At 37.6% G+C, this 16,643-nt stretch overlaps 3 protein-coding genes across 10 annotated transcripts in view; 2 read left to right on the forward strand and 1 right to left on the reverse strand.

Moving 5' to 3' along the window:
* Window positions 1–16,643, reverse strand: part of LOC129786050 (putative fatty acyl-CoA reductase CG5065) — an 824,046-nt gene that overhangs the window by 497,343 nt on the left and 310,060 nt on the right. The gene's annotated exons all lie outside the window — the stretch shown is intronic.
* Window positions 724–9,429, forward strand: LOC129785948 (ATP-binding cassette sub-family C member 4-like). Of its 6 annotated transcripts, none has more exons than XM_055820634.1 (7): window positions 724–1,327; window positions 2,312–2,790; window positions 4,952–5,122; window positions 5,220–5,602; window positions 5,747–8,603; window positions 8,664–8,891; window positions 8,956–9,429. In XM_055820634.1, the coding sequence occupies exons 2-7, from the start codon at window positions 2,606–2,608 to the stop codon at window positions 9,227–9,229; spliced, it is 4,098 nt and encodes a 1,365-aa protein (XP_055676609.1). In that variant the 5' UTR covers window positions 724–1,327; window positions 2,312–2,605; the 3' UTR covers window positions 9,230–9,429. The 6 variants fall into 6 exon arrangements, with proteins under 6 accessions (XP_055676609.1, XP_055676605.1, XP_055676604.1 ...); XM_055820630.1 differs by having other exon boundaries at window positions 729–770; XM_055820629.1 differs by having other exon boundaries at window positions 789–1,378; window positions 2,250–2,790.
* LOC129785949 (ATP-binding cassette sub-family C member 4-like) lies at window positions 9,954–16,115 on the forward strand. 3 transcript variants are annotated; one of them, XM_055820637.1, is made up of 7 exons: window positions 9,957–10,233; window positions 10,336–10,740; window positions 11,734–11,904; window positions 11,970–12,352; window positions 12,457–15,313; window positions 15,386–15,613; window positions 15,679–16,115. In XM_055820637.1, exons 2-7 carry the CDS (start codon window positions 10,556–10,558, stop codon window positions 15,950–15,952), a joined length of 4,098 nt encoding a protein of 1,365 aa, XP_055676612.1. In that variant the 5' UTR covers window positions 9,957–10,233; window positions 10,336–10,555; the 3' UTR covers window positions 15,953–16,115. The 3 variants fall into 3 exon arrangements, with proteins under 3 accessions (XP_055676611.1, XP_055676612.1, XP_055676613.1); XM_055820638.1 differs by having other exon boundaries at window positions 9,998–10,052; XM_055820636.1 differs by having other exon boundaries at window positions 9,954–10,740.

The following is a 16,643-nucleotide window of genomic DNA, read 5'->3' on the forward strand; positions in this document are numbered from 1 at the left end:
GACGGCAAACAAAATTTTTAATCCACTTTGAGTACATATAGCTTTATCAGTATTAGACTCTAATTGCAAGCAATACGCGCATTTTAAAATCTCATTAGTCACTGAATGATATGAAATTTTCTCTCAAATACGCCATATCATTTTCCCACACTTGTGTTCTTATCTAACATCGAGACTAGAAGTATTGTATATAATTCTCAATTCTCTTGAAGACCGCGCAATTGAAATGTATGGCATGGAGACAATTTGATTCCATTTAGTCCAGCGTGTCCGCCGCTTCTTTAGCGCAACAATAAACTGTGTAAATGCACAACAATTAAAGTAAGATCCATGACCATGACAAATTGCTTTTAATTGAAACAAATACGTATTGTGCAATTGGGATGACTTCTGAATCGATCCGTTGACCTATGCCGGGCAATCGATTGAACTTTTCTTTCATAATATGTTAATGCTCGGATGTTGTGTCGGTGTAAGAATGTATCGAGGTGTGAGAATGCACACCTATAAATATGAATTGAATATTATCTTATCAACAGGTGCTCAGATGGCATATTTTTAATGTATTGTGATGCTCACATGCGTGTAGCCGCTCCTACTCCCACTAAATTCCCAACAACTACATCGGAATACAATCAAGTGGTGAGATTGTGTATATAAATTCCCCAGTTTCTCAGCTAGGCGCCAATGCTTGGGAACTAACTCCACTCGTAGAGCTTCGTCAGTCGGCAATTGGATTTTGGTTGAGACAGCAGCCAAATTCTATATCGGTATCCCCCCTATATAGCTACACATATCACATTAACCCTTTAACGTCCAACGTGAAACATAAAAACATTGAAACATGCGTTCTTTTATCGCGATTTTTATTCTATGAATTTTTTTAGAGGACTTTTCTCACTCAGAACGTCTTCTTTGACCCCTTATGCGTGAATTTGATGCATTCGTAACATGGAAAAACAATTACATTCATAAATAATTGAAAAAATAAAATGTTTCACGTTTGGGTCAGCGTATGACCCAAAAAACCTTAAAGGGTTAAAGTTCTACATAAGTGTAGCAGTGTGTTCACCAAGAAGTTAACATTTTTTTTAATGTTAAGAAAAAGCTCAATAACCCGCTATATATTGCAAATTGCCAATATTGTGAAATTCAGAGCCTAAAAATTTGCCATCTCATGCATCTCCAAACGATTCAGTATAGTGATTTTATGTAAAGTTCCACCATACCGTGTGTAACCTTGAGTCGGTTAAAGCTTTTTTTTTCAACTGTGTCTGTTTCAAACATAAATCTATAAGAGTGTTCGGCTCAAATGAGAGGAAATACTGTGATTATTTTGTCCATAAAAATGTCTATATACAAAATTGCGCGTATTATGGTGCTATGCAGGAAAAGAATGTCAAGAAAAAATGATCATGACATTTTTTCCTGACATTTTTTTTTGTCATTCCCTCTCTTTTCCACTAATGTATTTCCCTATCTTTCGTCTTTCTCTGACGCATAATACCGACATTTTTTTTTTCATGGCATGCCTTTTTTCTTGAGCACATGTTTTTCATGAATTTTCTCAGTGTTTGGGGATATTTTCCTCAAAGAAAAGTGGAAAATACTTAGCTAAAGAGTCCACAGTGCCAGGAGAGCAGTGAAAAGTGGAAATTTATAATCATTTAGCGGTCAAATATGTGAAAATGCGCGAAGTGGAAAACCAAAACATTCTTTCCCTGACCAATTTTTACGATATTTTTCTGTATTTTCACGATCCAAATCACTTCCTGGGGGCTTTTTGGACTTTCCCACAGGTCATCTACAACACGGAAGGTCTGTGTGGGGTCAGGGAAATGCTTCCTGGGTGGTGGAATCCCACCTGACGCGAAAAACTGGTCCGGGAGTGAATGTTTTGCTGTCGAAACTTCACTGTTTTCACTTATTTGGCCGATAAATACCCACGATTTTCCACTTTTCACACTTTTACAGGCACTAAGAGCACTTCCACAAGCCGCTTTTCACTTTTCACGAGATGAATACCACAATTCACAAAGAAAATTGCAGAAAACCAAGAAATATGTTGACTACGCAAGAGCTGGAAAAAGAATGTCAGAAAAAAAACATCTTCCTGCGACATGTGTCAGAAAAAGACGAAAGATAGGGAAATACATTAGTGGGAGTGAGAGAAGTAATGAAAAAAAATGTCAGGAAAAAATGTCATGATCATTTTTTCTCGACATGAGAAACGTGAATAGACCCATTAGCCATGAAAGTGAATTTTCTGTGTGAATATATAAAATTGTTGTTTGCTAATCATTTTTATCAGTTCAGCAAATGATACAACGCCGTCACTGAAATTTATTGAAGATTACACCAGGGTATGCAAGAAATGAATGTCATAGTGTAAATAAGTGAAAAACGAACGTTATGTAAACGATTGTGTGTGAAATAAGTGGGACAAAAAAACACGACAGAGTTTAAAATCTAAAAGTACAACCTGTGAACTATCATTAACACTAAAAATTTTATTAAGGAACTACCATAAAAACTTTTTTTTTGTTATTAACTGGATACGTTAATAAAAGCCCCGTGTTCTTATGTACATTAATAAACTTCAATCATGGAAGCTGCTCAGAGAACATTACAACCAAATCCGCGTGAAAAAGCCAATGTAGTGTCAGTTCTAACATTTTGGTGGACTGTGGAACTTTTTAAAACAGGCTACCGCAAAGTCCTTGACCTAGGGGATCTATTTCGGCCTCTCAACGAGGACAGATCCGAAGCTCTTGGTGATCGTCTAGAATTGTAAGTTGAGCTTTTTCTCTCATTTCCTCTTTTACTCTCATACATAATTCCTAGTCTACTATGTATACCTATGTAATGTAGCATACAAACTGATACAGCGTGATAATACAAAAAAGACCATATATAATTTGTACTCATAAAAGAAAGACATTATCAGTAGAAAGCATGATTTGCGTTTTTAATCCACATACAATACCTTTGTGTAATTCAAAAGTTTTCCACCGAAGAAATTGATCTTTAAATTGAAACAATCAATTTTAATGACGTCGTCCCGTGGCTTCAATTTATTGCTTATCTTGTTAATTAATTTGCGATAAAAGTTTCCGTTTTTTTGATAAATGTACTCGCGTTCATTGAGTACTTTTGTGCTACACCAAAAATAGATACTTGTAGTATGAAAAAAAATAATTAGAATAAACAATCACATTCCACAAAATTTAACCTTCCATTTATTCAGCTTGATTTACGATCAATGATGAAATGGGAAACTAAATAAATCTATTTTTATAATTATCTCACACTTCTCCACACTCAAATCTCAAACTTTATTGCAATCGCGGAATATACAATTAGAATACTAATACGTTGAAACTCAAAGTATTTCAATCTCTTTCATCCAAATGTCTATCTGGAGTGTAAATTAATCAAGAGATTAATCAGACTTCTCTGGTAGAATTGAATTACTTTAAGACACAAATAGGTGTTGACATGTGGTGCCTCAATGTTTAAATACTATAAAGAAGCTTTTCCTTAATTTTTTTATAAGCAATAAACCAAGCAATAAACTTTTATTTTAATAAGAAAAAAAATAGATATTGAACTTGTGTTTGCCGAACATGTTGTATAACCCTTTCGTGGCAATAAGATCATAAATTATCACAAATAGACATTGTAGTCAATATTTTTATATTTTTTAGAATCAAATAATGAAGTAATGGATATAAAAGGGTTAAGAAAGTATATAGTTTTCTAAGAAAACAAATTTTAAGGAACTAAAGAGACGGTTGAGTACTTTGTGTAGAATTTTATGTGAGATAATGCTTGCTTAACGATCCTAACGAGTTAATTGAAAAGTTTCTTGAAAAGTACATAACTAAGTACCTAAATATTCTTTCTAGAAAGAAGAGGAGTATAAAAATCACATCCTCTTCGACTTTTCTTCAATCAATAACCCATATAGTAAGCAACATAGCAAGGAATTTAATTTCTTTACCTTAAAAAAGCTTCTTTAATCACATATCAAAAATATCTGTAACATGGCCAGTCTCCCACGGTCTGATTACATTTAAGTCTGAAAAGAGCTTTTGAAGGACCTGTCCTATTTAAGAAAAATTATTCAGATAAAAAAGAGCGGTAAGCTTAACAAAACATATCAATGCGATAACAAAACATTTAAGAAGTTCAATTTCCCAATTTTTGGTAGGTACTTATGTGGATTTTGAAAGCAATTTCTCAACCTAAATAAATCAAAAAAATTCGTAGAATTTTTCTGGCAAATAATCATCGATTTTGATGAATTTTTAATCATGTTCTAGACCATTTAATCTCATAAAAAAACAGTTCCGAATATTTAGAATCTTCAAGAATTTGATTATTTATATACAACTTCACATAACTTCTTTCATCACCAGATGGTTTTCTATGAATTAAATGAATTTATTGATATATTCTTATTTGAAAAGATAAAATTTTCTCCTAATATAATTCTTTATATTTCTTAAGAGAGTTCTTTCCAAGAATTTAAATGATTTCAATACAATAGACAAGATTTATTTTAATACCATAACTTATAGCCCAGATTTGAGGAGTAATAACTATAATGCTCTATATAATCTCATGATTATTTCTTTCTTCACATTCAACTTTGTATATAAAATTTGATCTCTTGATGTAAATTTCACTCCCGAAATTTCGGACTCATCAGCAAGTAATCCAGACATAAGGAGATGATGAAAAAGTATAGTCTCTTACTTGCCTATTCAGCCATTCATGCACCCCATTTGTTATTTATTAGCTTTTTGTGAGACATTCAAAGACACTGAAAAGTTACACATAGCATAAGACACGGTATGCGTAAAAAATAGGAAGGCATGAGTTAAAAAAAGAATCGTAAAAATAAGCGCGAAGATTGAATGTAAATATTTCTTTTATTCATTCTTAGAAAATGGAGAGAGCAACTGAAAAAATCAAGTGACGATCCATCTCTGATAAAAGCCGTGGCATTGACTTTCTGGCGGGAATATGGTTTAATGGCACTACTTGTGATTGTAAATGAGACGGCTGTTCGACTCGGACAACCTCTTCTACTTGGACGTTTACTTTTGTACTTCAGGTGAGAGAAAATAAAATAATTTAATTTCACCATCAAATGATAAGAAGATAATGCGCACTTCTTGACTATTTTTCCTAATTGAATCCTTTTGTTATAGGCATGATAGCGATATGACGCACAAGGAAGCACTCCTATGCGCCGGAGGAATTGTAGGACTAAGCTTATTTTATACCATTACTGTTAATCAATACATATTTGATGCCTTCTACTACGGGATGAGAGTGAGAGTGGCAATGTGCAGTATAATTTACCGAAAAGCTCTAAAGCTCTCCAGAACAGCACTTGGTGATACAGCACCGGGAAAAGTAGTGAATCTCCTATCAAATGACGTTAATCGCTTTGATTTGGTATCAGTGTTCATACACATGATGTGGGCATCACCACTGATTGCGCTCGTTGTAGGATACTTGCTGTGGCTCGAGGTAGGCTGGGCTGGATTCGTAGGAATATTGGTCGTCTTCACTGTTGTCCCTTTACAATGTAAGTTTTTCTAATATCTTTAATACTCAATCACCTCTAAAGCTATCTCAGAATTATTTTGCATTAAATTAAAATAAAATTAATACTTTAACATATTCTCTTTTATTTGATAAATATCTAAAATTATTCCTATGTCCGTTTCAGCCTACACAGGAAAACTGTCATCAAGATTCCGTCTACAGGCAGCTCTTCGAACGGATGAGAGAGTACGGTTTATGGATGAAATAATTTCGGGGGTGCAGGTGATTAAGATGTATGCCTGGGAAGCACCTTTCGCAAAGTTAATAACAGTCGCGCGTAAATTGGAGCTCAAAATCATCCGGAGGAGTGCCTTTGTGAGAGCCATTTACATGACTTTCCTGCTCTTCACCACACGCATGGCCCTCTTTTGCACAATGCTAACAATGGTCCTCATGGATCATGAAATAACCGCAGCAAAAGTCTTTGTCATCATGGCCTATTTCAATATTCTCGCCTACACAATGTCTCAGATGTTTGTGCGCGGCGTGGCGGAAATTGCTGAAGTTCTTGTAGCCCTGAAGCGTTTACGGAAATTCCTGATGTACGAGGAACGCGATGAACCCAATAGGAAGCAAAGGATTGTAAAGGATATGAAGAACGGAGGACCGCCTGATATTGCTAGGATCCACAGCAGCTACGACGATCCAAGCAGAAAGTATTTAGTTTCACTGAAGAATGCAACAGCCAAGTGGCAGATGCCCGAAAGGCCAGTAGATAAGAAGAGTAGTTCACAAAAAGAAAAAGAAGCCTCAGAGGGATATTCAGGAGGAAGTGTTGAATTCATTGCTCCAACGCTCGATAATATTTGCCTTGAGTGCAAAAAGGGAAGTCTCATTGGGATTGTAGGCCCAGTTGGTGCTGGAAAGTCATCCCTTCTGCAAGTTATCCTCAAAGAACTTCCATTAGAAAGTGGATCCATGCAGACGCATGGAAGTCTATCGTACGCTGGACAGGAGCCTTGGGTATTTGCAGCTTCAATTAGACAAAATATCCTTTTTGGTGAAGATTTCCATAAAGAACGATACGAAGCGGTAATCAAGGCATGTGCCCTTAATCACGACCTCGAACAATTCCCAAATGGTGATCAGACCATCATTGGGGAACGTGGAGCTTCACTCTCCGGTGGCCAAAGGGCGAGAGTGAGCTTAGCCAGAGCAGTTTATCGTCGGGCTGATATTTACCTTTTCGACGATCCTCTCAGTGCTGTTGATGCTCACGTTGGACGACACTTATTTGATCAAGTTATCGGCCCAAAAGGACGCTTGAGTTCAAATAGGATCACCCGCATTCTAGTTACACATCAAGTACATTTTCTTAAAGACGCAGACTGGTTAGTTGTACTCAAAGATGGCCAAATTGAAATTCAAGGACCACCACTTGACGTCTTCCACAGTGGAATTGATTTTGCTAAACTCCTCAATGCTGACGATGATGATGCTGAAGATGGAAAGTCTGAAAAACCAAAATTCAGAAGACAGCAATCAACTTCTTCCTCAAGATCTCAGTCATCAAGAAATTCCTTGAGTTCCGAAGATGAACTTGACGACATGATCGATGAGAAGAAGGAAAAAGAGAATCAACCGGCAATGGTTGCTCTCGAGGGTACTTCCAAAGGAACGGTTAAGGGACCAATTTTTATCAACTACCTCAAAGCAGGTGGCAATTGGGCGGTGTTGGCAATCATGTTTGTCCTCTTCCTCATCACACAATTCATGGCCAGCGGATTTGATTGGTTCATTGCCTACTGGACTTCTCAGGAAGAACTCCGAGATCTCTACAATGTAACACTCGACGCCCAGGAATTCATCCTCACCAATAAAACCCTTCAAATTGTCGACTCAGAAGTTCCCTACCTTCTGAGTACAGAAACCTGCCTCTACATTGCAGGTGGTATGGTGATCTCCCTCTTCTTATTCGGACTGATAAGATCTCTCGGTTTCTACTCAATGTGCATCAAGGCATCTCAGCGACTTCATGATGGAATGTTTAATGGAATCATATCAACAACAATGCGCTTCTTTGATACGAATCCATCAGGGAGAATTCTCAATCGTTTCTCCAAAGATCTCGGCGCAACAGATGAGCAGCTACCTAAGGCTATTCTAGATGCTACACAAATTATTTTGAATATGTTTGGATCGATAATTGTCGCCACGACTGTTAATCCACTATTTTTAGCACCTATTGCTGGACTCACAGTGATCTTCCTCTTTATTAGAAAGGTCTATTTGAGGACCTCAAAGAACATCAAACGTCTTGATGGTATCACTCGATCACCTGTTTTCACGCATCTCGGAGCCTCCCTTATGGGACTTCCAACGATCAGAGCCTTTGGAGCGCAGGAGATCCTCGTCAAAGAATTCGATGCACTCCAAGATACTCACACAGCCTCCTGGTACATGTTCATCGGATCCAGTGGAGCTTTTGGCTACGTCATGGACCTCTTGTGTGTGGCCTTTATATTTTTCGTCACATTCAGCTTCCTCCTCATAGATACAGATGCAATGGGTGATCAAGTAGGTTTGGCTATCTCTCAAGCCATGGCCCTCACAGGATTCCTTCAGTGGGGAATTCGACAAAGTGCTGAGGTAGCCAATCAATTGATGTCCGTTGAGAGAGTTATGGAATACCGAGATTTAGTGTCTGAGAAGCAACCAGAGAAGCCACAGGAAGTGTCTGCCGAATGGCCAGAAACTGGAAAACTTGAAATGAAGGATGTTCGGTATCGGTACTTCAAGGAAGCCGATCCTGTGCTCAAAGGTGTGAACCTTTCGATCAAAGCCAAAGAGAAGATTGGAATTGTGGGACGAACAGGTGCTGGAAAATCATCCCTCATCGGTACTCTCTTCCGACTTGCTGAAGTTGAGGGTGATATTGAAATTGATGGGGTGAAGACAGACAAAATAGCTCTACAGAAATTACGCTCCAAAGTCTCAATCATCCCTCAAGATCCAGTTCTTTTCTCAGGAACTCTCAGAAGGTAAAGATTTAACGTTTTAATCCCTTTTCCTTCAATTTTTAATTTTTTTGATCTTTGCAGGAATTTGGATCCATTTGAGGAATACAAAGATGCTGCTCTTTGGCAATCTCTTGAGGAAGTGGAACTAAAGGACATTGCCAGTGGACCTCTGGCTTTGCAAGCTGAAGTCCTCGCCGGTGGTAGTAACTACAGTGTCGGACAACGACAACTGATTTGCCTGGCCAGAGCCATTTTACGTAATAATAAAATTCTAGTCCTGGACGAAGCTACCGCCAATGTCGATCCAAAGTGAGACTTCTAATTTATCTTCTAATTACTTTTGACTGACTTAATTTTTTTTTACAATTTGCAGTACCGACGCCCTAATTCAACAGACAATAAGAACGCGCTTTGCTGACTGCACCGTTCTCACGGTGGCTCATCGTCTTCATACAATCATGGACTCTGATCGAGTCCTTGTAATGAGTGATGGACTTGTAGGTGAATTCGATGCGCCGCATCTTCTCCTACAGCGCCCAAAGGGTCTCCTCCGTGAAATGGTGAACTCCACTGGACCACAAGAATCTGAACGTCTCATGAAAATAGCTAAGGATGCCTTCGAATCAAATTTCAAGGAATATTTGTAATGATTTCACAGAGAGACTATCCGCTTGTGCCTTAAATACCTATACCGGAAGTATTTAGGAATTTATTATGTCTGACGAATATATTTACAAATCAGACATCAGGGACTTTAGATTTAATTTGTTAAGAATAAAATGTAATTTGGATCTGTTTATTACACATTCTTTACCTATAATAAATTTATTAAAATAATGAAAAGAAATGTTTTATTTAAAAAGAAAATGCAGGAAATGCATTTTGCGGAGCGTCGCGAGGGTTTTACATGCATGCGCATGATTAAGTTAGTATGGGTAGGTAGGTACTGATAATTCACAAACTTCTACTAATTCAGTAGAATATTCACTCTAATTCATCAAATATTGTAGATAGTGATCCGAAACTTCTGAACAAAAATTCAAAATCAATTCGTCAGCATTAAATAAAATAAATTCTGAGTGTTAAAAAAATCTTATTCTTAGATTTATTTCACAATGTCTAATAGAAGGCAAATCAGTCATATTAATTTCATCATTATTGTCTTATCGTCTTATCATACTTTATATTAAGTTTTCTATCTAATCTTCATCACCGATATGTTCTTAAAAACAGATCCCAAAATCTTTTATTGTAACCGCTTCCACCTCCCACCAAAATTCCGACAGCAACATCGGAATACAATCAACTGGGCCTGCGTGACTTCCCCAGTTTCTCATGTAGGCGCCAATGCTTGAGAACCAACTCTACTCGCCAATCTTCGTCAGTCGGCAAATGAATTTTCTTTACTGTGGACTTATACTTGTGCCCCGACAAAATTTTAAAGTTCACTGTCACAGTCGCGTCTTTGATGTAAGATTTCGACATTATCTGTGTTATTTCATAAAAAGTCCGAGTTATTTAATTAAAAAACAAACAAATATCGTGCCAAATAGTAATAATTTAAAGTTTATCATTACCTAACTCTGATATCTCATTTACATTACGGAATAATAGTGATTTTATATGAAGTTCCTCCCGTAACCTTGAATGAGTTAGCTTAATTTTATATCATTTTATTATACTTAATAATAATTTAGTTCACGTCTGAGTTGACTAAAAGGAAGAAAAATCAGTGACTATTCTTTTTTCACAGATTGTGTAAATACATCTTATTCTTATCAAAAACAAAAATAAATTATATGTGTGCAGGAACACAATTGAAATAGTTTGAGTGGCTGGAGTGACTCTCTGTATGAATCAAAGTCATACAGCTGAAGTATCAAGACTAAAAAAAGCAAATAAAAAATCAATTTAATAAGATAATAAAAAAATATAATAGTTTAATATCGCATTTATGTGAATAAACTTTTAATATGGAAGCTGCTCAGAGAACTTTACTCCCAAATCCACGAGAAAAAGCCAATGTAGTATCAATTCTCACGTTCTGGTGGACTATGAAGCTTTTCAAGAAGGGCTACCGCAAAGTTCTGGACCTAGGAGATCTATACCGGCCTCTTGACGAGGACAGATCTAACGTTCTGGGAGATCGTCTAGAAAAGTAAGTTATTTATTCTAAGAAATCTATGTTAATCATGCTAATGATTTGATTGGTTTTGCATTATGCTTTTACCTTCTAAAAAATCTTAAAATCCTTTCATAGACAGGAACAGTATCTTTTATTTAAGAAATAAACGAATTTCGGCAGATCTCTACGTCCGGTTTTTCAACCTTGCAACGCCGGTTGCAAAGCAATCTATAGTGGGGTTGATTGAACCCTGAATGCGATAATTTGTAATTTTCATTCTGTTTATAATTTTTTTATTTATATTATTAAGTACTTAAAATACACACACAGCAATAAATTTTAGCTTGTCGTCAATGCGTGGGCTTGTATGTACGTCTTGTTGGAAGTTAAAGACTTATAGAAGCCAGACTAACTAAGAAGATACCGGTATTTAACGGTTAAAAAAATTTTAAGGAGTTAGTATCTTCTTATTACAGAAAAATGTTTACGAGTATACTCACACTTTATGATCAAGCTTTAGTGAGAGAGCAGAGAGTCTTTAAGGCATAATTTTGAATTTCCCGAATTTTCTTTTAGAAAAACCAAACACATAGACATAAAAGTAGTAGTAAAATCTAACACATAGCAAGTATTTATCCTACAATACCTGAAATAAATATTAGGTCCCCTCAGTCTTCCTAATTTTAGCAAGAGATTTAGAAATCCTGAACCAAAACCAAACGAAAAGTATATAGCTTAATAAATAAGTATCTCACTTACATTAGATTAGTTAAAACGGTTCACAGGACTCTCAGGATCCTTAGCTGTTTTTGACAATATGATCTGAAATATAACGTAAGAAGACGCAAAATTGGGATACATCGTCTAAATGAGTTTCTAAAATATAAAATTAAATTCCGTATAGGAAACATAATATTGCCTGATTTGGATAATATTTTGACTAGTTTTTGACCCAAAAACTATACGTTCAGTAGAACCAACTTTAAGATCCATTACTTTTATAGTCTGTTTGTTATTCATTCCCAGAAAATGGATGGAACAATTAAAAAGGTCTAAAAGTAACCCGTCTTTGATAAAAGCCGTCGCCATAGCTTTCTGGAAAGAATACCTCCTATTGGCATTAATTGTAATCGTCAATGAGGCTGCGATTCGACTTGGACAGCCACTTCTTTTGGGAAGATTGCTTTTGTACTTCAGGTAGTACTTTTTTCAGAATGTTTCTTTACGAAATCATTGATAAAATTTTGTTTACATTAATACAGGCCTAATAGTGGTATGACACACACAGAAGCCTTATTATATGCTGGAGGTATTGTAGGATTGAGCCTTTTGTATGGAGTTACTGGAAATCAGTTCCTTTTCACCTCTTTTTACTGCGGAATGAAAATAAGGGTTGCAATGTGCAGCATAATTTATCGGAAAGCTCTAAAGCTCTCCAGAACAGCGCTTGGTGATACAGCACCAGGAAAAGTAGTGAATCTCCTATCAAATGACGTTAATCGCTTTGATTTGGTATCTATTCTCGTTCACATGATGTGGGCATCACCACTCATGGCGATGATTGTTGGATATTTACTATGGCTTGAAGCAGGATGGGCGGGATTTGTAGGAATTATGATCGTCTTCACTGTTGTCCCTTTACAATGTAAGTATGTTTAAGTATCTTCATTAACTTTCCTAACTCTAATAAAATTCGAAATTTCAGAAAAATCATTTTTTTATTAATTAATTTGTGATTTTCTTCAACAGCCTATACAGGAAAACTGTCATCAAGATTCCGTCTACAGGCAGCTCTTCGAACGGATGAGAGGGTGAGGTTTATGGATGAAATAATTTCGGGGGTGCAGGTGATTAAGATGTATGCCTGGGAAGCACCTTTCGCAAAGTTAATAACAGTCGCGCGTAAATTGGAGCTCAAAATCATCCGGAGGAGTGCCTTTGTGAGGGCCATTTACATGACTTTTCTGCTCTTCACCACACGCATGGCCCTCTTTTGCACAATGCTAACAATGGTCCTCATGGATCATGAAATAACCGCAGCAAAAGTCTTTGTCATCATGGCCTATTTCAATATTCTCGCCTACACAATGTCTCAGATGTTTGTACGTGGCGTGGCGGAAATTGCTGAAGTTCTTGTAGCCCTGAAGCGTTTACGGAAGTTTCTCATGTACGAGGAACGCGATGAACCCAATAGGAAGCAAAGGATTGTAAAGGATATGAAGAACGGGGGACCGCCTGATATTGCTAGGATCCACAGCAGCTACGACGATCCAAGCAGAAAGTATTTAGTTTCACTCAAGAATGCAACAGCCAAGTGGCAGATGCCCGAAAGGCCAGTAGATAAGAAGAGTAGTTCACAAAAAGAGAAAGAAGCCTCAGAGGGATATTCAGGAGGAAGTGTTGAATTCGTTGCTCCAACGCTCGATAATATTTGCCTCGATTGCAAAAAGGGAAGTCTCATTGGGATCGTAGGACCAGTGGGTGCTGGAAAATCATCCCTTCTACAAGTTATCCTCAAAGAACTTCCATTAGAAAGTGGAACAATGCAGACCCATGGAAGTCTATCGTACGCTGGACAGGAGCCTTGGGTATTTGCAGCTTCAATTAGACAAAATATCCTGTTTGGCGAAGATTTCCATAAAGAACGATACGATGCGGTAATCAAGGCATGTGCCCTTAATCACGATCTCGAACAATTCCCAAATGGTGATCAGACCATTATTGGGGAACGAGGAGCTTCACTTTCCGGTGGCCAAAGAGCGAGAGTGAGCTTAGCCAGAGCAGTTTATCGTCGGGCTGATATCTACCTTTTCGACGATCCTCTCAGTGCTGTTGATGCTCACGTTGGACGACACTTATTTGATCAAGTTATCGGCCCAAAAGGACGCCTGAGTTCAAATAGGATCACCCGCATTCTAGTTACACATCAAGTACATTTTCTTAAAGATGCCGACTGGTTAGTTGTACTCAAAGATGGCCAAATTGAAATTCAAGGACCACCACTTGACGTCTTCCACAGTGGAATTGATTTTGCTAAACTCCTAAATGCTGACGATGATGATGCTGAAGATGGAAAGTCTGAAAACCCAAAATTCAGAAGACAGCAATCAACTTCTTCCTCAAGATCACAATCATCGAGAAATTCTTTGAGTTCCGAAGATGAACTTGACGACATGATCGATGAGAAGAAGGAAAAAGAGAATCAACCGGCAATGGTTGCTCTCGAGGGTACTTCCAAAGGAACGGTTAAAGGACCAATTTTCATCAACTACCTCAAAGCAGGTGGAAATTGGGCGGTATTGTCAATCATGTTTGTTCTCTTCCTCATCACACAATTCATGGCCAGCGGATTTGACTGGTTCATTGCCTACTGGACTTCTCAGGAAGAACTCCGAGATCTCTACAATGTAACACTCGACGCCCAGGAATTCATCCTTACCAATAAAACTCTTCAAATTGTCGACTCAGAAGTTCCCTACCTTCTGAGTACAGAAACGTGCCTCTACATCGCAGGAGGTATGGTGATCTCCCTCTTCTTATTCGGACTGATAAGATCTCTCGGTTTCTACTCAATGTGCATCAAAGCATCTCAGCGACTTCATGATGGAATGTTTAATGGAATCATATCAACAACAATGCGCTTCTTTGATACGAATCCTTCGGGGAGAATTCTCAATCGTTTCTCCAAAGATCTCGGCGCAACAGATGAGCAACTACCAAAGGCTATTCTGGATGCTACACAAATTATCCTTAATATGCTAGGATATATTGTAGTGGCAACGACCGTAAATCCACTCTTTTTAGCACCTATTCTGGGACTCACAGTAATGTTCTTGTTTATTAGAAAAGTTTATTTAAAAACTTCCAAAAACATCAAACGTCTTGATGGTATCACTCGATCACCTGTTTTCACGCATCTCGGAGCCTCCCTTATGGGACTTCCAACGATCAGAGCCTTTGGAGCGCAGGAAATCCTTGTAAAGGAGTTCGATGCACTACAGGATACTCACACAGCCTCCTGGTACATGTTCATCGGATCCAGTGGAGCTTTTGGCTACGTCATGGACCTCCTATGTGTGGCCTTTATATTTTTCGTCACATTCAGCTTCCTCCTCATAGATACCGATGCAATGGGTGATCAAGTAGGTTTGGCTATCTCTCAAGCCATGGCCCTCACAGGATTCCTTCAGTGGGGAATTCGACAAAGTGCTGAGGTAGCCAATCAATTGATGTCCGTTGAGAGAGTTATGGAATACCGAGATTTAGTGTCTGAGAAGCAACCAGAGAAGCCACAGGAAGTGTCTGCCGAATGGCCAGAAACTGGAAAACTTGAAATGAAGGATGTTCGGTATCGGTACTTCAAGGAAGCCGATCCTGTGCTCAAAGGTGTGAACCTTTCGATCAAAGCCAAAGAGAAGATTGGAATTGTGGGACGAACAGGTGCTGGAAAATCATCCCTCATCGGTACTCTCTTCCGACTTGCTGAAGTTGAGGGTGATATTGAAATTGATGGGGTGAAGACAGACAAAATAGCTCTACAGAAATTGCGCTCCAAAGTCTCAATTATCCCTCAAGATCCAGTTCTTTTCTCAGGAACTCTCAGAAGGTAAAGATTTAACGTTTTAATCCCTTTTTCTTTTACATACTTTAAACCTTTTAATTTTTTTGATCTTTGCAGGAATTTGGATCCATTTGAGGAATACAAAGATGCTGCTCTGTGGCAATCTCTTGAGGAAGTGGAACTAAAAGACATTGCCAGTGGACCTCTAGCATTGCAAGCAGAAGTTCTCGCCGGTGGAAGTAACTACAGTGTCGGACAACGACAACTGATTTGCCTGGCCAGAGCCATTTTACGTAATAATAAAATTCTAGTCCTGGACGAAGCTACCGCCAATGTCGATCCAAAGTGAGACTTCTAATTTATCTTCTAATTACTTTTAACTGACTTTATCTTTATTTTATAATTTTCAGTACCGACGCCCTAATTCAACAGACAATAAGAACGCGCTTTGCTGACTGCACCGTTCTCACGGTAGCTCATCGTCTTCATACAATCATGGACTCTGATCGAGTCCTTGTAATGAGTGATGGACTTGTAGGTGAGTTCGATGCGCCGCATCTTCTCCTACAGCGCCCAAAGGGTCTCCTCCGTGAAATGGTGAACTCCACTGGACCACAAGAATCTGAACGTCTCATGAAAATAGCTAAAGATGCCTTCGAATCAAATTTCAAGGAATATTTGTAAAGGTTTTTGCTACAAGAATCTAACCGACTGTGCCTTAAATAACTACATACTGAACCTGCACATTTTGTAATGGATTTTAGAATGTATTTTGATAATTATTTAATTTGTAATTCCGATTGGGATCTTCTTATCGTAAAGGTTATTAAAATGGGAGTTTATCTAATTTTTTTATGCTGTACCAGATCCTCGTAGATCTTTTATAGGAATGTTTTACAGCGCCAACGATCTTAAGGAAATTAAAGACAAAAAAAAGGAAGCATGGTTAGTATACTCACCAATTCTTTCACTAATCCGCTGATCTTCGAAAGATCTTCTCCTTGCTTAGAGACAAAAGATCAACCAAGATGGTCAACAATCTCGCCCATGATGGCGATCGATAAGAAATTCAAATTCAACTGATTTTGCTAAATGACTTCTTTATGCTTTTTTTTATTCCGGTTGATGCACTAATTGTCCCCACTTCTTCTTAATAAACAAATGTATTCAATTTCTATTCCTCCAAAAAGTCCAAAGACATTTTTATTCTCTCTCTTTAGTTTAGATTCAAAGAAAATTTTAAGAAATTCAATAACTCGCCCACTTCTGTTTCTTTTTTCTCAGAATTCCACTAATTTAGCAAATTAGAAAGAAATTCTTATATTCCAATTAGAATTAGAGATTTCAAAATCGTGCACTCATCAAGTTTAGTCCC

The sequence above is a fragment of the Lutzomyia longipalpis genome, chromosome 1 (genome assembly GCF_024334085.1).
Source record: "Lutzomyia longipalpis isolate SR_M1_2022 chromosome 1, ASM2433408v1".
In the NCBI taxonomy this organism is placed as follows: Eukaryota; Metazoa; Arthropoda; class Insecta; order Diptera; family Psychodidae; genus Lutzomyia; species Lutzomyia longipalpis.